Raw genomic sequence first — 27,540 nt, forward strand, 5'->3', positions numbered from 1 at the left:
TATAGAATCATAGAATCATTTAGGTTGGAAAAGACCCTTAAGATCATCAAGTCCAAGCGTTAACCTAGAGCTGCCAAGTCCACCACTAAACCATGTCCCTAAGCACCACATCTACACGTCTTTTAAATACCTCCAGGGATGGTGACTCAACCACTTCCCTGGGCAGCCTGTTCCAGTGCTTGACAACCCTTTCGGTGAAGAAATCTTTCCTAATATCCAATCTAAACCTCCTCTGGCGCAACTTCAGCCCATTTCTTCTCGTCCTATCATTTGTTACCTGGGAGAAAAGACCGACCCCCACCTCTCTACAACCTCCTTTCAGGTAGTTGTAGGGAGCGGTAAGGTCTCCCCTCAGCCTCCTTTTCTCCAGACTAAACAACCCCAGTTCCCTCAGCCGCTCCTCATCAGACTTGTGCTCTAGACCCTTCACCAGCTTCGTTGCCCTTCTCTGGACACGCTCCAGCACTTCAATGTCTGTCTTGTAGTGAGGGGCCCAAAACTGAACACAGGATTCGAGGTGCGGCCTCACCAGTGCCGAGTACAGGGGGACAATCACTTCCCTAGTCCTGCTGGCCACACTGTTTCTAATAGAAGTCAGGATGCTATTGGCCTTCAATATGACATCTTCACTATGAATAGATATATTTAAAGTCAAGTACAGATGAATATTGCACAGAAAATTGCACGACATGGTGGACATCAAATTTTGTGTTAACATGACATTTTTTTGTCTTTCAGACAATGACTGTGCTTGGCCGTCCTTTATGTCTTAATCACTCTGGTGTGATCCCACAAGCAGTTTTATTATTACATTTCAACATACAATGCAACTTCACAACACAATTTCAACACAACTATTTAATCTCCTTCCTTCAAGATGCCAAGTACCTTTGGAAGACAAAGAGCAGACCCTGGCTATCCTGAACCAGGTTTTTTAGGATATACCAGGAATACTTAAGTTTTTAAGTATTCAGCTTTTCAGTGATAAAGCATAAAGCAGTAAAAAAACGTTTCTGATGTCTTATTTCCCCAGTCCAATCTTGTCCCCAGTCCTACACAATCACTGTGTAGGGTTGCCTGATCATCTGAAATTATAGCCCCTATAATACCTGTTGCTTGAAGCCCATCTCCTACACAAAAACAAGGGAGGGGCATTTTCTCTTCGTGCCTCACTTGAGTAGGATTAGTTCCTACACAAAACTATGCTCTTTTCCTAGTAAGTGTTGTAAACCAAGAGTCTCTCAACTAAAACCTGTGGATTTGGTTTCAGGTTTGCCTGAGCACAGCTGAGAGAAAAAATAGCCTCATAAAATACAGTGAATAGGTTTTCCAAGTATGTTTTTGAGTTCTATCAGGAAACAGCTCTTGGACATTGACACTGTGAGTAACGTGGTCACTCTCTGCATGTTGGCAAAGGAAGACAGAGCATATTCAGCTAAAAAATCTCTAAGGTTTAAGAACCTTTTATTGTAATTGGAATTATCCTGTTCCTCTCTTCCCTGTGTGCCCTGCTGCTTGAAGCTGAGCTTGTGGGCTTGCACATCAACAAGCCTACAAGATGCTGATATGTGATATGAAGCTGCCTGCAGCAAGGCAGGACATGGGGCAAGAGCAATGTCCCTGCAGAGGTGACCCACATGCCCCACGCCTGGCACAGCCCTGCCCTGGCACAGCACTGTGCTGCCACAAGCTGTTACAGGTAGGGCAAAGCCAAATACGTGCAGCTGGAGAGGGGATGCAGGGATCATATGTCTACTGTCATTAAAATTAGCTGCAACCTGGCACCGCCCCCCAAAATGGAGCAGAACTGGCAAGACGCCTACTGTTTTTAATTCCCTAAAAAATCATGGGTTCCTGACCATCTCCAAGCAAAAAAGGTATCAAAAGGAAAACCTGGGCTAAGTTATAAAATGATGCTTATGTTTTAAGTAAAATTTATGTTTTCCCCTGTCTGTCACTTGTGTATCCATGATCCTCCTGACAAATTTCCAGACAAATTTAGAATCACAGTATCATAGAATTGTTCAGGTTGGAAAAGACCTTTAAGATCATCAAGTCCAACCGTTAACCTAGCACTGCCAAGTCCACCACCAATTTGAGATAAGCAAGTGGCATGATCTAGCTGGACATAAGTACCAAGATTTATGAGCTGAGATTTAAAATATCATCTATGTTTTTTAATAAGATGATAGATGAATTTAAATGCTGTTCCACTCATCCCCTCTTTTCTCTTCCTACCCAGTTCAGGGTAAACTCAGCACAGATAAATGTCTACTGCTTTCCATCTCAAAACATTCTGCTTTGCTGGCATCACAGCCTGGGTCTATAGCTCATTTGTAGAATCTACCAAATAGGCCACATCACATTGCTAGACTAATTTCTGGAAGCTGAATCCTTGTGGTTTTGAAACTCAGTTAGCTTATACCACCAATGACAACTAAAACCTGTGAAGAATCCTTTGACTCTCAAAAAACTCACTTAGCATACAGTTATATTGAATTATGCCTGCTGTTTTGGTTTATTTGTCGGTTTATCCCCAGCTGAGTAAAGCTCTCCTGGATGGTGCTGTGAGAGTGAGATGGGCTTAGTCTTGGGTGCAGCCCCAAGCTTCCCGGTGCAGCCCCACATGGCTAATGCTGGCCAAGGTGACACTGATAATCTCTTAGTAGTTTGTTTTCACAGCTTCTTTTGGAGACCCATGGGAATTTGAAATTATCATCATCATATCAAACTAGCAATGGATAATAAAGATGCAAACACCCTTGCTGTCCTGTGGGCAGGTGTGTCCCAGCTGGCTGAGGATACCCAACATACTGACCCGCAGTGGATCAAGCTGGCTGTAAAACCAGGTAGATTTTCCATATCTACACCCCACAGCAGCTCTGCTGGCCAAAGGGTTAACTACAGAACCAGGTTAACATAAAACCTCAGGGGAATTGCAGGGGCTAATTGAAAGAGCTCACACCTACTATTGATTAAAATGAGTTGTAAACCAAAAGAGAGAGGGTCGGCAGAACAAAGCCAACATTAATTCTGGTAGCAGTAATTGATTATGGCAGTAAACATTAGACATTCACATAAAAAGTGTCTATTTGAGCAAATGCAAAGAAATTGAGCCTGTGAATATGAGCTCCCAAAACAATACAGAACTGTTGGGCAACTATAAAAATAATTTTTTATTTTCTACCAGCATGGCCGCTAGACACCTTGAAAAAGATCTAAACAGAAATTAAATAAACCACCTTCTGTTGATGGCATGCAGATTGCTACTACTCAAGAAATGAATGATAACCTAACCCTTAGAGATCAATAGAAAGAAGCCAAGAATTTCTAAATGAGTTTTTCACTCCTCAGCAGAAATCAGAAGAAAGATCATAGCAGGTTAATTCTAATTTAGCAAACTACTTTGAGAAACTTGGCATAAGGAACTGAGCCAGAAGGAAAAACATCTAACAGAGAAGACAATTATATAAAAAATCCAATTATCACAATTAGCTAGTTATACTGATTGGTCTATTATGAAATTTTCAGCACAGAGCTGCATTTCCAGGGGAGCTGGATGTGAGACTATGTAGGAGTGCTGAAAATTATTTGATGGGTTAGATTTTTGTAATGAGGTAAACGACACACAATTACACCACATTGCATATTGGGTTATTCTTCTGGGACTAAGGTGGCTCTCATGACAGCAGTGGCAGTTTGATCAAACCTTTAAAAGAGAAGCACATAGCTGCATTTATACTCTTCCTTTCAATTAAGAACAAACCAAAACCCAGTACTAGACACGAGGAGCAACAATAAAAAATAAATCTGTGATTACAACCCATAATCTTACATCTGGTCATAAAGATTTCTTTTTATTTTAGTTATAATTGCTATTAATTAGCAGAATTCCTTATATCTCTTTCCTGTTCTATTATTTTTGTCTGCAAAGCATCCAAGTTATACAGAAGAGTATCCTCCTACAGGCTAACCACTTTCTAAAAGTCTGGAGGGGTTGTTTTTTCACTAGTTTTGGTCCTGTGACCTCAAATTAAGCTGCTTGTGCCCTGGAAAGCCAACTTTCTCCATCCCTTGCCCAGAACAGTACAGAACAAACATGAGAGCTGGGGATTGCTGAGAAAGAACCGAGTCTCAAAACAGAAAATGGACAATTAAGACAGTATGAATGTACACGCTTCCCAGCACACTGGCGATTTACTTCCTTCCATTACAGCTAGTATTTCTTGAATACATAATGCACGTGCCCCTCTCTATCTCTTTTGATTGCTTTGTTCTTTACCTGCGGAGCACAGCTGCGCTGTTTAATGCACTTCTCATACTGCATGCTGCTTTCTGCCACCTTCCTTTTCTTTGCCATGTAACCACATCATGCTCCATTCAAACCCACATTACGTGCCTTTCTCAGTCTCCCATCCTTCGTTAGTACCTTGTTGAAGTAGAGCGAGGAGCCAGATGAGATGACCCCACAGCCTTCTTCAGGCTTGACGATCTCTCCCCCAATAATTTCCTGCCACTCTGTCTTCAGGCTGTCTGGGTTCTCAAAATCAGACATGACAGTCGAAGGAAGGGGATTTTCAGGCTGACATTCAGTACCCCGAAACCCCGAGTCACACCTGGAAGGAAGCATAAATGTAACAAGCTTTTAAAGACTTTATTTGACACTGACAATTACTTAAGGTGGTGCACTGACCTTTTAAAATTAGGCGTGAAATAACAAATCATTCTGGGATTGGAATTTTGGATCCTGGAAACAAACTAGAATAACTGGATAATGGAAAAAAGCTATATCTTATTTCTAAAAAACCCTGTGGTGTCCAGAAAATTTGAAGCTGGCAGGCTTCACCCGTCTGTGCCCTTGGTATTGCACCCGAACTGACAGTGGCTGCCAAGCAGTGCTGAGGTGGTCCCTGGTGTCCTTCTGACCCAGCAAAACAGCTCCGGCACTGAGCTGGTCCCTGGGGTCCTTGTGCAAAGGGCTGGAGGGGCCACCAGGACACCTGCAGCAGGGCAGCCCTGTGCCACTGAAAGCTCTTCCAATGCCCGGATCTGCCAAGGGTATGGATTCTCTGACAGAGAGGTGTGAAGCAACCGGCTGTTAAAGGTGCTTGAATGGTCTAACCCCCCCATACTGCTTTTATTTTTTTAATGTTTAATCTAAAAATAAAAACAACAGCGAAAAAAAAAAGTATGCAAAATAATAGGATACTTGAAATATCAGAAGACCATTTTTCAGAGGAACTGGCAAATGCTTTATACCTGCAAATGCCATGGTCACACCAGCCGTGTCCATTGCACATGTTGGGACACTGCTGTCCGATGTAGATGTTGTCTAAGGCCCATTCGTCTTGGGCTGTGTAGTAGCACTGACTCCAGCGGAAACGCGTGGCACTGGACCTTAAAACCAATAACAATGTTTTAATTTGCAATTCTTCACAGAACTGTAGGAAAAAAAGATAAAATGCAACTATAAAAAGTAAAGTAAGTTGATATCACAATCACAGCCCAGCCCCCGAAGACTGGCACAACCAAAGACAGATTTTTGTAAATGAACTGTCGAGATGATGCCACTTGCTGCACAGGGCTATATAATGGACTTTCCAGTCATTAATGACATTTCTGAGGAAGGCTGCAGAGGTGTTACAGGGACTTTGTGCATCATTTTAAGAGAAACCTGTCAATTAATATTATCGGATTTTTATTGCGTGCCGCTCTGTAAGGGTGACAGGATGCAAAACTAGAAAGAGGGATGTAGGGTGTGACTTTGATTTTTATCTTTTTGGTCACAGTTAACAGGCTATAAATTTGGTATAAAGCTTTCTTCTGATATTTATTATTAAAAAAATCTATAAAATTAAAGTTCTTGAGTGTAAGCATTTTTTCCTTTTGAATACTGGCTATTGCCATTCAACAATAGTTGACTCATTTTTATTGGATACAGAAATTTCTTTTTGTCAGGATGATTCTAAAGTAGATTTTGCTTGCATATCACTGGTGACATTACAATCACCAGTTTTTGACAAAGATCCTGTTTCATAGCACCTATATTTTTCCACATTGCAAATAGCTTGCTCTTGGCCAACTACTCAGAGAAAATCTGTAACACCCAGGTTTTGTGGTAGGGAATAATTGGATTAGATTACTTGCCTATATATAACTAAGCTCTGGATATTTGTAATATTCTTCAATCAGAAAACCTTGCTGTAGTTTCTCCTTTCCAGTTAAATAGTTTCTCTTCAACAGCTTTATTTTTCTTTATTATCAGGTAACATTATCTATTAAAAAAAGTGCTTGATGTTGCCCCTCTAGGAGATTGTCCCATTGATATCGACATTTTCCATGTTGAGTGACTTCTGCTAGCCAAACCCAGCCTGACATCTGCCACCCTCAAAAAACAAAGGCCAGAGAAGAAACTGAATCATGAGAAGAGTAATTTTTGTCACCATTGAGCCTTTCCAAGCTGCCCTGCCAACCTGTGCACATCCAACAGGTTACAGGCATTGGCTAGCGGCAGCTCCCAGCTGGTGGGCTCAGGGACCCTCCACTCCATGCTCGTGCCAGAATGAGATCAAGAAAAAAATATTGCATGTGAAGTGAAACAAAGGTGGGAAATCATTCATCATGCTGGAGCAAAAGGGACTGTGCCAGCTGCGTGACAAGTCTGGGAATATAGGGGTGGTGGGGGCAATGTGGGCGCTGAGGCTGGGTCGCAGAGCTGTGGAGGGGATGGGCAGGGAAAGCAAGGCTGACTGCAAAGAATTAAAAATCAGATGTTAAACTGGGACAGACCTGTGCCTGGCCAAGGGCCGACTGGGTGGGCTGCGGATGAGAAGCAGGAGGTTGCTACAAGAAGTAGGAGCTTCTTTCCTAGCTTGTTTCTGAGCCATATGCCTATGATATGATGGCATGGGATATAATGCTGTTACTTTAATTTAACCCCCCCCCAAAAAAAAAAAAAAAAAGTTGAATGACCTCTTAAAATGAATACTGTAAAGGCTGTATACTGCCTTTACAGTATGTATACTGTACATTCTGCTTGCATGTATGGAAGTGGAAAAACATATAGAGGTGGCCTGTGCAGCTAAAATGGACAGTACAGCAGAGCAGTTAACTATCCAGTTGCATACTACAAGCATACAAAGATTATTTTAGGGCATACTTGGAGAAATTTTTAGAATAGCAATTTTTAATTTCTTTAAAAAACAAGTGAAGCTGCCTAAGGGCTCGATTTTTAATTGAAATTACCCTTGTTGTCTCTTTTAAGTATCTGCTTGATATTGAAAATACTGTAAGCATTTTTACAGCATGCAGTGCTAATCTGCAGGGGCAGATCTGCCGATTAAATACTCCCTCAGGATATAACGTATTGATGGGTTACATTACAAGAGCTATGAATTATCCATTAAAAGTGCACAATGCCAGTAATCTGCACACAAAGGACTTCCTAAGCTTGCATAGGCACAATGGACAGTCAATATTCACCACAATTATTTACTGTTTATTTTCTGAGCACTCTGAAGCCAGCACATCACCTCGGTGATGTTCACATTCACTACAGAGCATCAATGGCACCGCAGAGAACCCTGACAACGGTAATGACTGGTGTTAACTCTCATGTGCACTGAGGAAAATAACAATAGTGAAACCAAAGAAAGGTTTTACAGCAGGCAAAAAACCCCCATGACCTCCCAGCACAATAAAATTGTGTCACGTTTTTTGTCCAGGTGACAGGCGGGAGAGCATCGCGGCCAGGCTCCTCCGCCTTTTGTTAGTGAAGGTGGGCGGGTAGAGGTGGGGTCTGCGACTCTTGTAGCCCCAGGGGTGTTTACAGCCCATTGGGGGGGATTTACAGTGATACAGGGCAATTTGGACATCCCGTGGAAGTCCCTTGGTGCCAAACAAGCGGCGGTGTCCCCTGAGCACAGGTCCCGGTGCTGCTCGGTGTGGTGGTGTGGCATCTCCCCGGCCACGCGCCGGCTGCCGCCGCTGCAAACGTCCCTGCAGGGTGGCTGTGGGGGGGCATCACGGCTGGTTTTGGGGCACCAGGCTCACACCCACCCTGCACAAACAGTGGGGAGAGCCCACCCACGGGCAATAACAAGGTACACCTCCGTGCCAGGGCAGCACTGCACCTGAAACCCTGCCTAGAAGGTGTGCAGCACCGCTGCGGGGCTGTTCCCAGGGCGGGCCCCACGCTGCAAGGCGCAGAGCTGACACCGGGGCTGACAGCCCGTGCTGGGGCTCGCGTGGGCTTCGCATGAGCCAAAGGTTTCTCCGGGCAAGCTCGTCCTCGCCCTCCGGCTGCAGGGAGCTGCCCGGGCGCAGGCGACTGCCACCCCGCAAGGCGCAGAGCACGGAGCCACAACGCTGCTGCGGCAGCTCCGTCTTCCTCCGTGAGTCTCAGCTGTTGGCTGCACGTCAAGCGAAGGGGAGCTCAGCTCCGCTTGGTACTTAGAAGCTCCCCCAGTTGAATGCAGCAATGGCAGGAGATTTATTTCCCTCATTTAAGGGGAGGGGAGGAAGGGAGGCGTCGCGTTGCCGCCCGGAGATGAACATGCGGCTGAAAGGGAGGTGCGTGCATCAGCCGGGCGGCTGGGGATGGTCCCCGGGCAGCCACATCCTAGCGGGCAGGGCTATTTTGAGCTGCAGACAAAGAGATCTCTCCCCTGGGGACAGCTTTGCCGCTGCGGGAATCCTGCGGCCCCCGAGCTGCCGCAGGGCCAGGGGCTGCCCTCTCCTTCCCACCCAGCGGGGAGGTCGGGGGGGCGTGTGGAAAGCGGGGCCCCGGCACACGGCTGCGGGCAGCAAAAGCTCTCACGGATCCCGATTCCTCTCCGGGCGAGGGGAAACGCGTGTTAGGCTGAACTCGCAACTGCAAAAGCAACGCTGCTGAAAAGGCAGTCCTGCTCACTGTTTTTGAAAGCTTTCCAAGGCTGCTCTGCACCTCGAGGTAACAACAGCTTAAGAGGATTATGCTGTTAAAAATGGTAATCAACAATTTAAAAAAGCCATGTTAATTAAGAAAAGAGAATAAGGAGCTGAGTGTCAGCTGCATTCTCAGTGATAAAATACTGGCTTTCTGGACAGTCACCACTTGGACACCTATTCAAATGGGCAGTGCAGTATCGAGGAGTTATGAAAGCGTTTTATTACAAGCAAAATAAACCTCCTCAGTTCCTCGTATTTCTTCCCAGTTTTTTTTGATGCTGCTGGAAGGCAATCTGGCTTTCTGACGACATTATATCTAAGTCAGGTTGATGTCAAATAAAAGTCACTGTTGTTGCGTGACATTTTACACGAGCACAAGGAAATCGTGGTGAGTCCCAGATGTATTGCGAGTGAAACGATGTTCTTTCTGCTATAAAATTTTTCAGATATGTGATTTAAAATAAAATCATTTTCTTCTCTCCTGATATTAAAAACCCTAATGATCTAATGCAAATTTGTAGCTGATAAAATTATATTTGCTACCTTCTGAGTTACCATAATTACATTTACCCAATTATCCTGAAACTCTTATTCAGTCATTAGGTGTTGATTTGTTTATGAAGTCAGCAACTGACAGCTGCTTGTATCTCATTAAGGCCTGTTCATATGTAAATGCCTCCCATAAAACTGAAATTAATTTTCATCAGTGTTAGAAATGTTCAGTTCAAGTACAATACAATTTCAGCAAGCAGGTGCATACATTTCATTTCTCCAATACAAGTCTCACTGTTGCAGCAGATTTCCTAACACCCCAAATCTTGGATAACGCAGGGACCTTGTATACTCGTGCTTGCCAGATGCAGAACATCTGCAGATGTGCAGAAATACCCCAGAAAGTTTTACAAGAGAAATAGGTGCTCTTATGAACAATTTTCTGGCTGCATGAGCACAGTAATGCAGCCTGATGCTACCTCTGCACCCAAGGTGCAAACCCTCAGCAAAGAGCTGTGCATGCAGGGATAAAAGCTCTGGCAATCCTAGCGGGGCTGTGCCGGGGTGGCAGGGCATGTCGAGGCTACCGAGGGCCAGAAGAAGGCTAACAAGACCTCAGGTCCGGGTCCTGAGTCCTCGTTTAGCTGATTTGTTTCCCTGAGCAGTAAGCACAAGGCGGGCTGCGTATTTGGCAGCCCTTGTCTTGTGGGGCTGAGCCAGAAGGAAGGGCCCCAGAACCCCCTTCCCCTCGCCCTGGTTTTGGGAAGGCTGAAGACCTGCCTCTCACCCTCTGCACTGGTTTTCCTGGCCATTACTAAGTTTTCACCCATGGGTGGTTGTTGCAGCAGTGTGGGTGGGGAAGGGAGAGGATGGGGAGGTAGGGTGCCCAGAAGAAGAGCCCTATGGACCATATTTGCTACCAGGCCCCCGGGGTGATGCCCTCTGTGTGGCTGGGCTGGCGGAGGAGCTCTGCACATCAAATGTTCACCAGTAACCTCCAGGTTTGTAAAGGCAGAAACTTGCCCTCTGTTGGTGCATGTGCTTTAAAAATGCGAAAAAAATCCCCTCCCAATCTCAACGCAAAGGAGTGACTGAGCCCTCAGTCTGCTCCTTGCCGGTGGAAAGGAGGGAAAAAAGAGGGGAAGCAGCTGAGATGCGTCTGGTGTGTTGGATTGCTTTTGGAGGGGAACATGCAGCCATCCTTTGTCTTCACCCTGATTGCTCCACAGCAAAACAGTCATACTGAAAAAGTGTTTTATGAAGAGCAAAGTAATGTTCAGTGGTAATTTGTACCTTAATTACAAACAAAACTCCTAACAGACAGGACTCCCTTCAGATACAAGATAGAGTGTGAAATATTTATGATTTGTGCACAGCATAAAATAGGAACCCGGCTATTATTTCATCATAATTTCTCCCCACAGTTTCCTAAATTAAAATGGAATTATTTGCTTCTGTCACCTCATATGCTGAGGAAAATTATTAGATCCTAAAGAAAAAAAAGCCCACAACATTGGTATTAATATAAACTATACAGTGTATAATAATAACTTTGAGTACTTATAAATAAATTTAAAAATAACAGTCTACTTTGGAGTATATCCTGCAAAATTGTAGACACTTGCTAAACTCCTAAGTGCCTGTGTGAGCCACAGTTTTTACCGCTGGTGGCACATAACGGCATGTAAGATTTAGTACATTATAATCTAACTACACAGAAGCTATTCATAGACTTACTTGTGCCATTTGGTATTACCTGACCTGATACACTTTAAGGATTCAATATTTGCCCCTGATGTTTTGCCTGGAAATAAGAAATTCTGAATATTGTCTGTACAGTAAAAATGGCCAGTATGTTGGTCATTTGAAGGTACGTTGGTTGTATGTTGGTCAAAAGAAGGTATCGTCGTGGGGTGGTTGATAGAAATAGGTTGTGTTGAGGCCATGGAAAGTGCAGAAAAATTATGAAGGACAGGGAAATACAATGATAACTTAATCTGAGCAAGCTCTCATTGCAGTTGATGTGATGGATTCAGGTCACATAAGCAAGGTGTAATGCTAATTGGAATAATTTAATTCTAAAATGAAGGAAGCCCTTAAGTTTATTGAGATTTATGACAACTTTTTATTCATATATTATAATAAAGCTTTTAAAATAAATAATAGAAGTCATCTAGTCAAATAAATAAAAATGTTAGGGCAGGCAAAACAAGTTTGATTACAATAAGATGAAAAGGGTAGGGCTTTCTGATAATTTTTGTTGCTGTTTTTTGCAGAAGAGAATGCTATTTTTGAACACATGCTATCAAAAGAAACAAAAGGTAAAAAATTCCCAGAAATGAATCATTAGTTATTGTTTATACAAGGCTTTGGTCTGAAGATGTAAACAATAAGGAATGTGCAAAATAAAAATTAACAATCCAAATAAAGCCTTCCTCCAGTGGGCCATTTACAGACAAGCACCGCTATTTTTGAAAAGGTCTGAACTTTATTAGAAGAGTCACAGTATGTATTAAAAACAATCCTAAACAATAGTTTCTGGTGACTTCACCAACATTTCACTCTCTAATTACATAAGGAAGGTATTTTATGTTAAATACCTGCAACTGGTCAGCCCCGGTACCCTGACATCCCCCACCCACCAGCTTGACTATGATCTACAGAGGACTTGATCTCTGTCATAGCAATATCAAAGTAGATTAACTATCTGCACCCAAAAAAAAAAAAAAAGAAGAAAGAAATGCTCACCAAGTCTTCTGCGGTAAAAGGACGGTGATTCTTCTCCACTGAGTAAATTCACTGGAGTGGTAAATACTCGCTGATGTAAACTCCTGACAGCTTGGCATACTGGGAAGACATTCCTTGAAGTAAAATATTTCAAAACCAGATTTAACATTGAGGCAGAATTGGGAACAGAAGCGACGGTTGAACATTCATGGAACCAGGAACTTGCCTGGGTCCAGATGTTGCAGCAAAAGACCCAGAAGCAGAAAAATCCTGGCATGATCCAAAAAATTTATCAGAAAAATAACAGTAGTACAATTCAGGATAGGAGAAAACCGTATGACTTGTTTAAAGAGGTATGTTTAGCATTAGTGACTAGTAATTTTTTGTTTTCCTCCGTGAGGATGTCTAGCTCCTTTTTTTACTGTTCTCACCCCAGCATCTAGCACTGACTAATGGAGTAAGTCTACAAGGCCACTGAGGAATAAGTCTATGAAACTGACCTCCAGACCATTATACCAGTCATTTTAGAGAACTACTTGTGAGGCCTGGGGATGCTGGGTCCCCCCACTCCCTCCACCTGAAGTGGGGAGCAGCAGTAGGAATGGCCAGAGCCACATGGGAGCACCCAAACGCGGTCTACTGAAGTTGCCTCCAGAGGCCCTTACCATGCTCTGCAGCTGTATTAACTTTGACGCCTACAGCAAGTGGTGTAAACTCCGCCTTCCTGCTTCTATGATTCTTCCTGTATTTAACTCAGATTCCTAGAGAGGTCTATTCCCAAAACTTTATTTTTTCTTTTCAGAAAATCTGATTATTATCACATTTTTATATTAAATATAAACACAGTCCAGTTTCCCAGCCTCTTACAGTTTTCTAGATCTGCCCTTCCCATGTTACTCCATTTTTCTGCAATATTCCATTCATTTATTTATATATTGCTGCCACAGTACCCAAAACTTTTGTGTCATGGTTTTGATGAGGTATTAGTAAAGCGCTTGAATGTTCTTACCAACCTGTGTGTTCCTTTTCTAGCTACCCATTCGGAGTGTCCCTTCTGCCACTGCTGCCCCAGCACAGCTCCTGACCCTCCCCACCTCTCCGAGAGTCTTTCGCTGTTCGCTGCTGTGCTCACCCCATGTAGAGTGTCAGGCACAAGGGGGACCTTTGGGACAGACACTCGCCTATGCAAGTAGCATACTTTGCATACTTTGACTGCTATGAAACTAATAATAAAGCATTGATACTCTACAGTAGTTAAAACAATTAAGAATATTAATATAGTTAAATTATATAGCAATAATTATATATTAAACATGAAGAAGGGAAGAATATATTATTTTACAGAGAAATTTATTGCTCAAATATCTAAGAGTATTAAATGAAAACCTGATCGCTTATTCCTTTTTTTTTTTTCACTAGATTTTCTAAAGGCTTAATTTCCTTTCCAGCAGTTTTCAAACATTTTTCATTGATTCATCTCCCCTAAAAGATCTTATAAAATAGGATCTGATCAGTGCATGCGAAGCAAACAAAACTTTCAAACATTTTAATTAATTAGTGTTTTGTGTATTTGCCAGATTACGTCCTTGAAATACACTACAAATAGCCTTCTCTATTACTCTTTTATCACAGCAACATGGGTGGTGTGAGAAAAATGATTTGTCTGCAAGTTCTCCTCTCTGAACTCAGCTCCGTTGAGAGAGGAAAGGAGCACTAAAATCTGAAGGCAACTGATCTTCCATTGATGGCAAGGACAAACCCCAAATACCCACCACTAGGAACTATTCTTGGACACCATGATGATGCCTGCTAGGTATAAAAGGCATGAACATTGTTTGAAATACAGTATTTATAGCTTTCCTCTGAATTCTTAAGGTAAGAATTAAGGTAAGAAAGCATTGGATTTGCAAGGTTTAAAAATTCAGTTATTGCCATTTCTTTACTCTGCCCACCAAAGTAAACGTGGCGAAACACAACATGGCAAAAGGTAACAGGACAATGCTTTCATTGCCCATAGAAGATGTGGAACTGGACGTTCAAATCCCTCTGTGAACCTACAGAGCAGGCAGTGAAAAGGCACCAGGGCAAGTTCCCTGACGCCCTCTGGACCTGCTCGGAGGCAGCCGAAAGGCCTTGGTTAGTTCACCCTGAGGCCAGGGAAAGTCCAGCTTGCCATGTAAGAGGGAAAACAAAAGCACAAATTATCGCCAAATGCGCTATTCACATTTGTGCTGAGACAGGGCTGAGCCACACAGGGAAATAGCAGCCAACACTGCTATTTGCACTTCTAGCAGAGACGGGGAAACAGCCGGTCATTATGGCCCTGGACTGTGTTTGAACCAGGGATGGGAGATGAAAGGCTCTACATTACAATCCCCCGAAGGAATGCACTTTCCATTTATGAAATGGCTGCGCACAAGGGCAGAAAGAATTCCTATCCATTTAAATGCCAGGAAACAGTAGATGCATTTTGCTTTGAAAAACAAAGCAATAGCGCAGGAACGATCTCGGCCATTACTCTGTAGCTCTGTCTAACTGTGCCTCAGTTCTTTTCTCAGACTTGGTCCATTCCTGTCACAATTTAGTGTTTCAGGCTCTCAGATAACTTTCTTCCAAATAGCATGAAAAGCAGTTTAAATACTTCTATTATTCATTTTGACTGATTCCAACTGAGAATTTCTTTATAGAAAGGGGAATGAGGAAAACATCCTCCTTTGTTCAACGCCACAAGTATATTTCAGGTGATCTTTGTATAAGCAGAGTTTATGGAAGACAAAGGTCCTCGCTGCCAGCCTCACCTCCTGAACAAGATGCCACGTGAGGCCATGGTTGGTGGAGTAGTCCAGTTTCACCTGGTTGTCCATATGAGGAGTAAACGCCTGACCACAGCCCATCACCAAGTTGAACTGTATCATATACGAAGCTCCGATCTGCATAGACTGGGTCTCCACGTAGCGCATGCTAGAAGCTAACTTTGAATCTCCTGTAAAACTGAGAAATGTAAGGAAAGAATCAGGATCCATCCCCAAAATAATTCAGAAGGGAATGTTATGAATGGTTCTGGGTTAAATACAGCGATGCTTCTTTCTTTGTTCTGCAGATTGGCACATGGGATGAGACCACGCACAGAAGCATCTTTCCGTTGGTACTTCTGCAAATTATCAGGAAGGCCTTGAAGTATCCCAGAGTGTGAAACACTGAATTATTCTGTTAGTTCTTACTATATGCTCTTTGTATTAAGGATCAAGTTAGGATCAAGCAAAGGATAACACACAGAAAAAACAACAAAAAGAAAGTTCATTCCCCAGGAGCGTCCATTGCCTAAGGTCATGTCACAGTAACAGCTGTAATTTCATTCAAACACCGAACAGTAAAGATACACTGCATTTAGTTTAAAATATTCTTATTACATAGACTTTTTATTCCATTGATTTTTCAAGTGATTCTATATGCAATGCATTCACTGATTTTTGACTGTGTTTCAGAATTGATATCGCCTATCGTCAGCTTCCTTTCTGCAGGATATACTGATATCAGTTATATTATCCAGTGGATTGGAGAAGATAATTTTGTCAGTATTAATGTTTGGAACACACCAAGCCTCAGATATGATACAAGGTACCCAGTTATCACATACATGGTAACACAATATATAGTTTGAAATTACAAGGTTATTTCAATTTAAATGCAGGTTTTTCTTCTATGCACTATTCAAAAGGAAAAAAACCCAACAAATGCAAGAGAGGTATAAGGAGGAAGTAATAACAACTTAAACTTTGAATCCTACACACTAGCCTCCAAAACAGAATGTTTTTAAGAAAGTTCACATAGAATGAAAATTGCCTCCCTCTCCTTAGCTTGGGATGTTTAGTTGGTGTCTTCAGAAGTACTGTAGTCCTTTCAGCTTCAACATTTTCTTAGACTATTCTTAAATGTGAACAATTTAGGATAGGGACTGCATCTTTTTAAAGAAAATCACTGCAAATCGTCGTGCAAAAATAAAAAGCTACATTCAGTACAGTGGTGATGAAGAGAATAATCTAGTTCAAGGTTGTCCTTATAGTTGAGTAAGTTACAGTTTATCATCTTAAATAAGAAATCCTAATATTTCAATACTGTACAAGAAAACATATTAGCTTCTACCCCTGTAAAATTCAAAGTCACGACAAAGTCAGTGTAAGGACTAGGAATACAAGTCAGCGTTACTGAGCACTCTTTTAAATTAATTCACTGACCCACACTGTTTTCTATAGTGTCCTTTCCAGAGACAGGGCAGTTAAGCCATAAATGTCAGCATCCTACCTTAAAGCTTTAGAAGAAATTACTGAAAGCTGACATTAGTTTTGTCATTATCAAATTGCTGTTACTTGGCACAAGTTAAGATCCAGGCTCCTTTTTACTCCCTGACTTTACTCTCTGTGACTTCATTTTCTAAAGGATGATCCAACTCATGGCACCATATGAAACTACCCAGTCTACGTCTATCAGCACCACGAACTGACTGTGGATGGACATTCCCTTCACTGCTGGGGCACTGACATGGACAACTGGACCAGAAGGCAGTAAGTTGCCTTGGAAAACTGTATCTCAGCTGTTTGCTCTTGCAGTCAGTGTTGTCAGTGTTTTTCTTCTCAATGGGAAGGATAATTTTAAGTTGAGCAGAGGGTATCATGCACACTCATCAGTGGTCCAGCTGGCAATCTATGGTTTGTGTATTCATTGTTAGAACTGAATGCATCTCAGAAGAATTTGTTTGGATAATGCCCAAATTTTTTGTTTCCAAACTTTATCCTGTACTTTTCAAAATGACAAAAACCTGCAAATCTAAAAGTTAAAGCTGACTTGATCTGAGATAGTTTTAATTTCTACAATGCAGCTTGAAATTTCATGGCTGCTGTGGGAAATCAAAGTTTTACCAAAGCCCTCTTGGGAAATCTGTGCCAGTACAACCAGGTTCTTCAGGTATCAGTCAGCCATGTGCAGTGTAATGAGCTGAAAGTTATACGTAGCAATGATTTGGAAAATGATTTGGCATTGCCCACGTCAACCTGGGCGCAATACATCACGGTTACCTAAAGCTGATCTGAACAGAATAAAGGAGTTGAAACTGAAGTTTGATGGAGCATCTGCCCAGAAGCTGTCTTCCCCAAAGTGATGGAAGAAAAGTGAAGGACTGGTGCTCAGTGTAGGTGCAAACAATTAAATGTTTCATTTTGTCTTTGTCTCCACAAAAATTCCCTCTTTTCAATATTACTGGTGTAAAATTAGAAAAAATTCTTAAGCTCTGATCTTTTTTACTGGTGGCATTCAGGTCATGAGTAAAACACTTTTAAGTTTAGTATTCATTTTCATGTAATAATAACTTAGCCACTGGATATTGTACGCACTACATTAAGTAAGCATTGTCTTAAAGTCAAAGCAGCTCTTTAAAATGGATATTAAAGAAATGTGAAAAAGGAAGATAGTGAGAAGGTGAAGACAATCTGTGATGCTCCATAGGAAGCTCTTTTAAGGTTAGGAAATCACATTATGTGTTCACAAAGTCCTTTATCATCCACAAATTGCTTTCAGCTGAACAAGGGTAGCATTAAAGGTGAGGGCTCCGCCTTACTGGCCGCTTCTTCTCTTTCCAGCTCTCCCATGTACGTGGTTAGGGGTATGCTCTTCTGCTGGAATACCAAATGTTTTCTTTGTTTGTTCTGGGAGTCATGTAGTTGGAATGTGTTTCCGGATTTTGTAAAAGACAGACTAATGTCCCTGTCATAACAATAATTAACTAAAAAATCTTCAGAAATGAGAATGCAAAGGCTACATTTTTGTATACATATGTAGCTGTGAGTTGGTTTCTAGCGCATATATAATGAGACCTGCGGAGGCGCAGGAACACAATACCCATAGGTGCCCTCAGAACAATCGCTCTCCCTCCAAGCACTGCCAACTAATTGGTACTTCTGGGAATGATATCACAGACAATGTCAGCCAATCTGTGCTGCTCCAAACTGCTATGGGATCCCCAGAGTTACCACGTTTTCAAGGCCGGTACTTTCAGGAATACTGAAAAGCCATTCGGATGCAGCTGATTTTATAAAGCTGCATTGGCCAATAATATTGATGTGATGGCCGAATGCTCACACCAGCCCCAGCTCTGCTTCCACCAAAGGCAGGAGATGTTTATGGCTCTTTCTATCACATCGTACCTACTTCGTTAAATAATTCCTGAACATATTCATATATTTTAACTAAGTCAATTACCTGAAAGAAACTTTCTGGATGTTACAGAGTAATAATTAATCTAAAAGACAAAACATTTTATAAACACAGGTAAACGATCAAGCTGATGTAAGGTAACTGTATTATATTGCTCCATAAGGACAGTGCATTATGAGCCAGATTTACAGTCTTTCCCCAGGCTGCTCCAGGGACAGTGGGACACTCTATTGTCCGTTACACTGAGTTAAATCATAATGTCATAATCTGGCTGGAGACAGTTTATTTATATAACGCTGTTTTATTTGTGTCCAGATGAATATTAAAAAAAAAAAAAAGTTTTACTGTCCTTATCAATAATTAAATGCATTTCAGCAAGTGGCTGTAAATATTCTGTAACGCTCCAGAAGCATTTGGGTCAAAACCTTGCCTGTGTATGAGCATTTTGGAGAAGCGATGAATTAATGTACAGCATCAAACACTTAATTTAAAAACTGTTCTGGAGTCCTTTCAGTATACTCAATACACTTGCTGTAATAAAGTCTAAGAACCAATCTGAAACCAGACGTTGATGGTTACAATCAAATCAAGTGACTGTTCCAGATATAGACCATTATAAAGCATTCAAAAGTCACCTTTGCTCAAAACATATGTATATCAACAAAACTCTCTTTTCTAAATGTAGTTGGATATTGGAAAGAACAACCTCCCTCTTCAACAAAAATAAAAATCCCCCTTGTCAGTTTTCCCCAATTTTAAGGATAAATTTTTCAGATTCTGAGGCAGAAATGGAGGCCTAATAGACAATTAAAGGCAATTCAATGAAAATGGGCCTCGGGATGACACCCTGTAAAAATGATTTATAGCATATTTACCATAGTTCTACTAATGAAAAAGCAGTTGTCAGACTTTTCTCAAGAGGACGGTGTCAGTGCTACTGCAAACTCTGCTCATAGAAAGTCATGAGTTAGAAAATGAGAACCAAATGGACTCACAGCTGGGAAAAGCCAACAATAATTAATTTAACTAGCAGCCATTTGTACAGACTTTGTCTAAGTTTAAAAATTTCCCTTGAGAGGAACAAGGTCACTGAAGGATAGAGTTCATGTCTTCCAGTGATAATGAAAAATACTTATACATAAATAGCAAGGAAATATTTCAAAAGCTTTGATTCTTTATTTGATGCATGGAAAGTTCAACTTTTCCACTATGACCGAGCACTACAAATCCTAGCCAATATATGGGATGGAGAATTTAGCTTAGCATTTATTATTTTGATTCTGATTTAGAGTCATAGGAGGAAAACAGAGGAACCTCTGCTATCTTAAATAACCTACCCTACTCCCCATGATAAACTGGTCTTACAAGAACAGAGGGAAAACAATGTCATTAAAGAGCTTTCATTCCAACTCTTTGATGAAGAAGATGCAAACAGTTTGAGCCCTAACATGTTGTTTCATTTTAATGAGCAGTGAGTACCTTCCTTGTCCTTATTAAAGTGGTTAATGGTGCTTCTACTGCCTCATTATCACCGCTAGAACACATTCGGTGTTGTTTCTACTGCTAAGGCAGCTCCTTTTAGTTTGACAGATGATCAGAAAGTCAAATCAGATTGCTCAGAGATACTTGTTAATAAAATTCCAACAGTGTTTCTCCGAGTGCCCATGGGGACGCTAAAATTATTTATATTTTCTTCAGGTTTTCTATAATTACTGTGATTGTACTTTCTCCAAATAAATATATCTATGCCAATTAAAGCCATACTGGGTTTATATGTTGATCAGACTAGCATGAAACTGTTATTTGGTTTTAATCAAAACATAGAGATTAAATTGAGCTTCCCTTGTATTAATTCCAAATGTTACACTTATGTACTCCAGAATTTAATGTTTATGAAACAGGTTAATGTTTTACTAAAAAAGCTTATTTTTACACAATCCTAACAGAATTTTATTTTTCTTTGTTTTTCACTTCTTTTTTCTTTTCTTGCCTTTTTTTGCTTTGGGGCATGTGATGTTTTCTTGCTTTTGTTTCTAAATACACAGCACATTTTAGGCATAATTGCAATATGTCATAATGCTGATCACAGTGTAAATGACTAAATGGATATAATACCAGACACAATAACTACCAATGACTAATGTCATTCTACCAACATTCTGCTGCCTTTCCTTTTTGGAGTGTAAACTAATGGCTATGTAAAGAGATCTGAATATCACTTACAAAATATTCAGAGTTTGTACTTAACAGATTATTTCATAACCTGTATACCCATATTAACCTGACTGGATTTTAAGTGAAGATTATGAAAATTTTCTGAATTGTTTCTATTAGGATATTCTTTAAATATTTTGCGGGGAAAGAATGCTACATTCAAGGTTCCCATCAAACATAAATCTCTGTGCAATGGGGTGTAAAAACTTACTGCTAATTGCAATTAGATTAGCAACTGTATTTTTGTCCATAATGTGAGGATGAGACACAATTACCCTGAATAGCTGCCAGAAAGACTCATTTGCAGAAATCACTTGGTTCTTAGCAGGATGAATAGACAAAGAAAACAAAAGTAGAACAGAAATGAATACGTGTTTCTCACCAAAGAGTCCAGTCATGTCCACAGTAGGGCTGAACATTTCCCAGGTAGAATCCCAGAGACTGTGTGACTTCAACGAGGTTGGTGAAGTCCAGACTGATGCTATTGAAAAGCACAGAGGTCATGATGATTTCATCGATCGCCCACACATCTTCGCCTTGAGAAGAGTGATATGGTTGCCACCATCTGAACTGAATGCCAATCTGTCTTGCATCTTCAGGCAGCTCCACTGAAATGATTCTGGAAAACAAAACAAAATTATTAGTGAAAGTTTCACTGTTTGTAATAATTCCATGGGGATGTATTTTATGGTTATTTTTTTCTTACTGACGCTAAAAATCATGGGTTAAATTCAGCCCAGAAATACCTTAGCATCTGCTGGTATAGCTTCTACCAGTGACAGGGACAGGGGAATCGTTAGTTCTCTTGGTAGTCAATGTATTTATTGAAAGACAGCCATGTGCAAAAGCCATCAATTTTGTAAATTTTACTAATACTGTGGAGCTCTCTGTAAATTTTACAGTTGCTCTTGCTTGCCAGAAGAAACCTGAATGCCCTCCATCTGAAACCCAGCTGCAGGCCAGGGGCTTAGGCTGCCAAAGGGATGATCAGCTGACAAATATTTACAAATTCCAGCTCCACTTCCTCAGACTCAGTGGGTTTTATCCTGATCTGAAGAGATGCATCTTCTTAACATCTGTGCTTGTTTCTGCACAGCACTGATGTCATGCCTGTGTTGGTCTTGTCCTAGAAGAACCCATCCCTCTAAATTGCCACGTTCAAAGGGGAAAAGGTTCATCTTGTCAGACAGTGTGATTGTGTGTGGTCTCTTATGGCACACACTCTTCTTCTGTAGTTGCATAGAGATGCAACTGGAGGTGAGTCCCAGGCGCTTCTCCTGGTATGCAAGGTCACCTGATTTGTCATGGCAGCTATGTCAACAGACCTATAATTGACAAACTGCAAAGAAAATTAAGAGTAATATCTAATTTCCAGGAGCAATTATTGTATACAGCAGCAGGGAGCATGCATTAATTGCCACAGCAATGACACCTTCTTGAAAGCTCCATAAATCACCAGGACCATGGTGCCCCACGCAGTGCACGTGAGCTGTGAAACAGACTGGCAACAGGGACATTTGTCTCCATTGGTGTACAATTACTTGCTGGCAGAAGAGTTTTCGGCAAGCTCATCATATAGCTGATATTTTTCTTTCTCTCTTAGAGGAAATGTGGATACAATGACAAATCAGGTAAACTGGAAACATAATTTTATACTTTAGCACCAAGTTTTTTCCATATTTAAGGCTTTCTAAGCTGTCTGTTGTAATGTTTTGTTCTGTGTGCACGAAACAGTCTTGTGCCTGCAGCGCTCTTAGTGCAAAGCCACACTCTTAAAAATGACTTGCTAAACTGTCCTTGTAAAGAGTAAATACTGCTGTTTAATGTCACATTGATTTTAAAGAAGAATACGTTAATCCATTAGCAAGAAAAAATCAAATGGCTTGGCTAAACAAGTGGAAAGCACTGAAAAAGTCCTGGCTGGCATTTCTAGGAGCTGCTTTCTGTGGGTCGTAGGCTGGAGAGAGCATCATTGAGGGACAGCCAGAGGTGATGGCTGCTGTGTCCCTGTGGCAAGGGACCAGCAGTGCACGCACTTTATGTGTGGTGGATACATTTCTTTCGCTGCTCAAATAAACATTCTTGAACGACTTCATACCCTTCTAAGAGAAAGACCAAGCCCTGTTGCTCTCTGGCATGTGAATAAACTACAAGGACTTTCTTTCTACCAAGGATTCCCTAACAAGCAGCAACTCTATGACTTTTTGGGTCAATTTTTAAAGGCACAAATGACACTAAGTAGCTACTGATGCTAAAAGGCATGGATAGTTTTTTTGTCCGTGGTTCAGTAGGGCAAACCTGAGGAAAGCCGGTACCCTGGCTAGGAAGAGTGCTGCATCCAGTGTACGCCGTGAAGCACTTGGCACTTGTGTGAGCTAATGCTCTGTTATAATCCTGGGCATATTTCTCTGCTGGTGGCTGTCTCTGATGCCTGCATCTTCTCTTTTACTCTTAACTCTCATAAGCTCGCCCACATGGACACTAATTCTCACTGACAGTAATTTACAGAAAATCCTAAATCATGACATACACCACTGATACACCTATCAGATGTTAAAATATTTAACACATGTTAAAATAAATTTCTCATCCCAGGGGATTAAGCAAACACAATTTTAAAACGTTGGTGTAAACCACCGTATATGGCACATATGTTAGTATGCAGAACCTGACTACATCTCCAGTTATAACAGCTTCTCCTGTCTGGCTTTGATTTCCTGGAGATAGATGGAGAGGGAGGGAGATTCTTGCTAATGACTTTTCTGCTTCAGAAAAGAAAAGAGTTCCTACTAACATTACCAGCTACCATTAGATTTCTTAAAAACCAGCTGGGAGACCTTTGCTCTGATCTCATTCTTTCAAGCTATGCGCATACCTAATATTGAAAAGCCACCGCTGTTCTGCTCAGAAGAAAAATGCAGCTGTCAAATGTTAGCAGATTAAATGCACCTTTTCAGCAGAACATTAAATGTGTAATTATTTTTTGTATGACTGAAGATTAATTAAATTTCAGGATCCAGATTGATTGCCAAACTTTGCAGCAGTCCATCTATGTTACCAAAAATGCTGATATTTTCAGACAACATAATATGAAAAGGTGAAGCTTTCTTCATGTTCTTCATCATAATTATTGCCAGCATTATCTTCAGGTTTGTACGCCTATCATTTTTCTGTCTACCCAGAGCGGAGTGTACATATCCCATGGCAAAACCTTTCTACCCTGTGTATGTTGTGCTTAGCTCTTTGCCCTGTCAGAATAACAGAAATTGTTTCATACTTAATCTCAAAAAGCAAAAAAGGTCTCTGGCATCAATATAATTTACTACACTTGTATCTTAAACTTCATTAAAATCAGTCACCAGAATGTGTATTTTCCTTTTTGTTATAAAAATTTCATAGTGCTATATATTAAAAACCTTTAGGGAAATATAATTCCTACAGTTGTAATCTTGAATCTAAGAATTAGAAACAGGGCCATATAAAATATATATGTGACTATAATAAAGGACGGGAAAGGAAATTTTGAAGAAGGCTTATGAGCGTTCCAGCTCATGGGGTCTTTCCTTTGAAAGCATTTAAAACTTCAGAAATTAAAGCCCACATGCAATATACTTCTACCAAATACAGCTATTCCTCTCAGATTTTTGAGTATTTCTTATAGCTCCCAGGAAATATATTTAATGTTACAAGTTTTTTCCATTAGAATATTCTTAAACACCTTTGGTATATTGTAATTTTGTATTGAGTTATTACCAAGATGAGGGATTCTAATTTTTTTTTTTAAATGAGCTGATCTGAGCTCAATATATATAAATAATAAAAGTTATATGTAGCTAAAGTGACTTGCAGACGTATCTATAGTTCCAGCCTGGGGCTGACTCAGGCATTATCCTGGAATTGGATGGAGGGGTACAGAAGAGGACACAGGGCAAAGCCACCCTTGGGCAGGAATGGACCAGGTGGGATGAGACCCGCAATGCCCCCATGGGCTGTGCCTCTCCTGTGCCCTCTCGCAGAGCATCTCCTTTCATCGGGATTTATTGGTTCTGCTGCAGCACTGCGTGAAGGTGGATGCTTCCAGGTTTGCGTGGGTTTGCACAGAGCCAGCCCAGATTGTTCTGGGCTTGTGGTACAGGTGTGCTTGGGGAGACTCCTGATTTTGCATGTGCTTTATTAAAATTGGTGGATGGTCTCACAAATTAACACTAAGTAATACCTTCTTCTGTAAATACATCAGATAGATACATTCCTCTCTAATCTGACACCAAACACAGGTGCTGCCAGACGAGATGAGCTCTTTGTTCAGCTTCTTCGTGATTTGCACAATTCCCAGGCACGGTCACTGGCAGGACATCCCAGGGCACTGAGTCAAGCCCACAGGCACAGGCACAAAGTCGTGTAATCCCCTTCATAACGGGAGCAGGCGCAATTTCCCTGCTGACCTGGAGAGACCCTCACGGTCAGATTTTGTCTCAGCTGTCCTGCGCTGCCTGCAAACTCCTAATCCCAGGGGATGGTGTAGTGAAGGTATCTATGGCTTCAAAGCTACAAATAATTTATGTTAATTTATCTTTACAAGTGCCTGCTTCCATGGGAGGAGACATGCCCCTGTTTCCCACAAGTACATTTCTTCTCACTCATCCCGCACTGCCCTGGCTTGTTCCGTCACATCACCTGAGACTCGGATGCCGTTAAATCCACGTGTTCATTTTTACAGAAGCAGGCAAAAATGGGAAGTGCCCAGAACAACTGCAAAATTTTAAGGAAAAGCAGTAACTTTCAGTGTGCAGTAAAAGATCTTCTCTCCACTCACTCCTGCACCATGCGGGCAGATGTACTTACTCTTTGCGTTGCAGTGACTACTGCTACCAGCATTAACGGCATGTAGATAACACTCCTCGTAATATTCATGCATATACCTTGGCTCGTGGTAGTTGAGATAAGAATAGTGTTCCAGTAGTTTCCAGGTAATCCCGTTGTCATAGGAGTAGTGCAGCAGCACTCCTTCCCCGGGCTGGTCGGGTGCTTTGCAGGTGCTCAGCACTGACTTGCTGCCCAGGCGTAGCGTGAACTGCAGGAACCTGGATCAGAATTACAGATATTTATAGGGTACCATATGCATAGTGTTGTTTGGTTTTTTTTTTTAACCAGGTTGGTTTCAGATCTTCTCAATCTAGACAAATTTTGATAAGTATCAGTTATGGGGTTTTGTACGTGCAATTTGTTTTTACTGTCAAGTAATGCAATGTGGCACATATAGTTAAAAAATGCCAATCATTACAGCATTTAATTATTTATTAGGCACTGAAGGGGAGGGAGAGATAGTGAATGGATCTAATCAGCTGCCACAAGCTGTCAAATAAACACAACCTTATAAATAATTAATTAGCACTTGGCTTTGACACTCAGATTTGATATTAACATTTCATATTTTCCATCTGAGCTGTACAATAACTTCCCTCCAGTCTGTTTTGGCCTCTGTTGTTTACAAAGCAGGAGGAAAAAAGACAAGGCTATGAAATCACCATTAAAATATAGAAGGAGGAGTTTTTTAAAAAAACATTTCCTCCTGCTAAAACAATCGGCTTAGTAACACACAAGGTTGTGGCTGGAAGGGGAGGGGTTCCCAGTTTCTTTGCCTCACACTGATGCTCTTTCCCTCTCACCTGGACTGGGAGCTGTCGAGGAAGGAGGTGATAAGCTGGCGCCTCCCATCCTTGTTGAAGACCAGAGCCTTGCCGCTGGCCAGGACCCCGCAGCCGAAGCTGACCTCGGCCCCCCGGATGGAGTAAAAATTGTGGTAGGAGGAGAGGCGGGAGCTGGCGAAGCTCTCCGAGATGAACACGGGGAAGGTCTGCGACGCCATCTCACACGCCGGCCCTGAAAAGCCAGGGTCGCACCTGCGGGTGAGGAAGATTGAACAGTGTAATTAATGACCCGTCTTCGACTGTGCTTGGTTGGCAAACCAACACAGTGGCTGCAGTTGTTCATGAACTGAAGATGCCTACGAAGTCCCTCTCACATCTAAGGACCAAGAACCTCTGTAACCTTCATTTAGGTATTGCATAACCAATGACTTTCTTTTAGCTAGTACTTACTTTTCCAATTTAAAAAAATCATCGTTATGAACACCCCACCAATCTACACATAACACACAACACAGAAATATTTTTATTCATTTTTGGAACAAAAATACTGCCAACATAATTCACAGTTGTTCGTATGTAAAATGATTAATTTGCTTTTATTTGTAGCATGTCAGATGTGATTACAAGAAACTGAGTAACAGAACAGAACGCCCTGTGGGTCACATTCCTGTTAATACCTAAAAATAGTTACACCAATATTTTGAATGTGCTTACTGATTTTGAGTGAGTACCTTTACTTTTTAGGCTAGAACACTTTTAACAAGCCAGACTTTCAGAACCAGTGGAGTGCTGACCTTCTGTCCTTGAGGTCTGTTAGGCTATGGGATATTAGAACTATGAAAATTGTGATTCTTTCCCGAAATCTAATATAAAAGTGATACAGCCCCAAATCATCTCTAAAACGAGTATAAAGCATGCATCGCTGACATTCCAGTGTGCTCTATAGCACATTTTAAGGTGAACTGGAAGTTAGACTCTCTCCTAAAAGAAAATTATAAAAAAAAAATTAAATATGCTGCTGTTTAGAAAGATTGATTTTTAGCTCTCCAGTGAGCTTTATGCATTATGGGGGCTATGCTAGTTTTATATTTAGCCATCTCAAAAAGCAGGGGCTGAAATGAAAATCACTTCAACTTTCAGATCACCAAGTGAACTATGTGACAGAAATTGAATACAAGTACTGAATTATAACTCTTACTTGCAGCCGTTTCTAGTACACTGTCCTCGCCCTGAGCAGAATTTGAGGCAAGATGGACCAATATAAACTGCAGAGAAAAGAAATCAGTTAAATGAAGGGTTATGCTATGTGATAAATAGATAATAA

General features: G+C 41.3%; 1 protein-coding gene across 1 annotated transcript in view; it reads right to left on the reverse strand.

The window, feature by feature from the left end:
• The window catches only part of RELN (reelin), a 293,911-nt gene that overhangs the window by 72,696 nt on the left and 193,675 nt on the right, over window positions 1-27,540 (reverse strand). Inside the window, exons 17-24 of the mRNA XM_072867100.1 lie at window positions 27,415-27,481; window positions 26,235-26,468; window positions 25,488-25,649; window positions 20,951-21,187; window positions 14,946-15,138; window positions 12,169-12,281; window positions 5,260-5,397; window positions 4,430-4,616 (exon numbers count right to left, since the gene is read on the reverse strand). Of these exons, the coding sequence (XP_072723201.1) occupies window positions 4,430-4,616; window positions 5,260-5,397; window positions 12,169-12,281; window positions 14,946-15,138; window positions 20,951-21,187; window positions 25,488-25,649; window positions 26,235-26,468; window positions 27,415-27,481 (1,331 nt within the window). The remainder of the gene's footprint in view (window positions 1-4,429; window positions 4,617-5,259; window positions 5,398-12,168; window positions 12,282-14,945; window positions 15,139-20,950; window positions 21,188-25,487; window positions 25,650-26,234; window positions 26,469-27,414; window positions 27,482-27,540) is intronic.

The sequence above is a fragment of the Ciconia boyciana genome, chromosome 1, assembly GCF_034638445.1.
Source record: "Ciconia boyciana chromosome 1, ASM3463844v1, whole genome shotgun sequence".
NCBI classification, from domain to species: Eukaryota; Metazoa; Chordata; class Aves; order Ciconiiformes; family Ciconiidae; genus Ciconia; species Ciconia boyciana.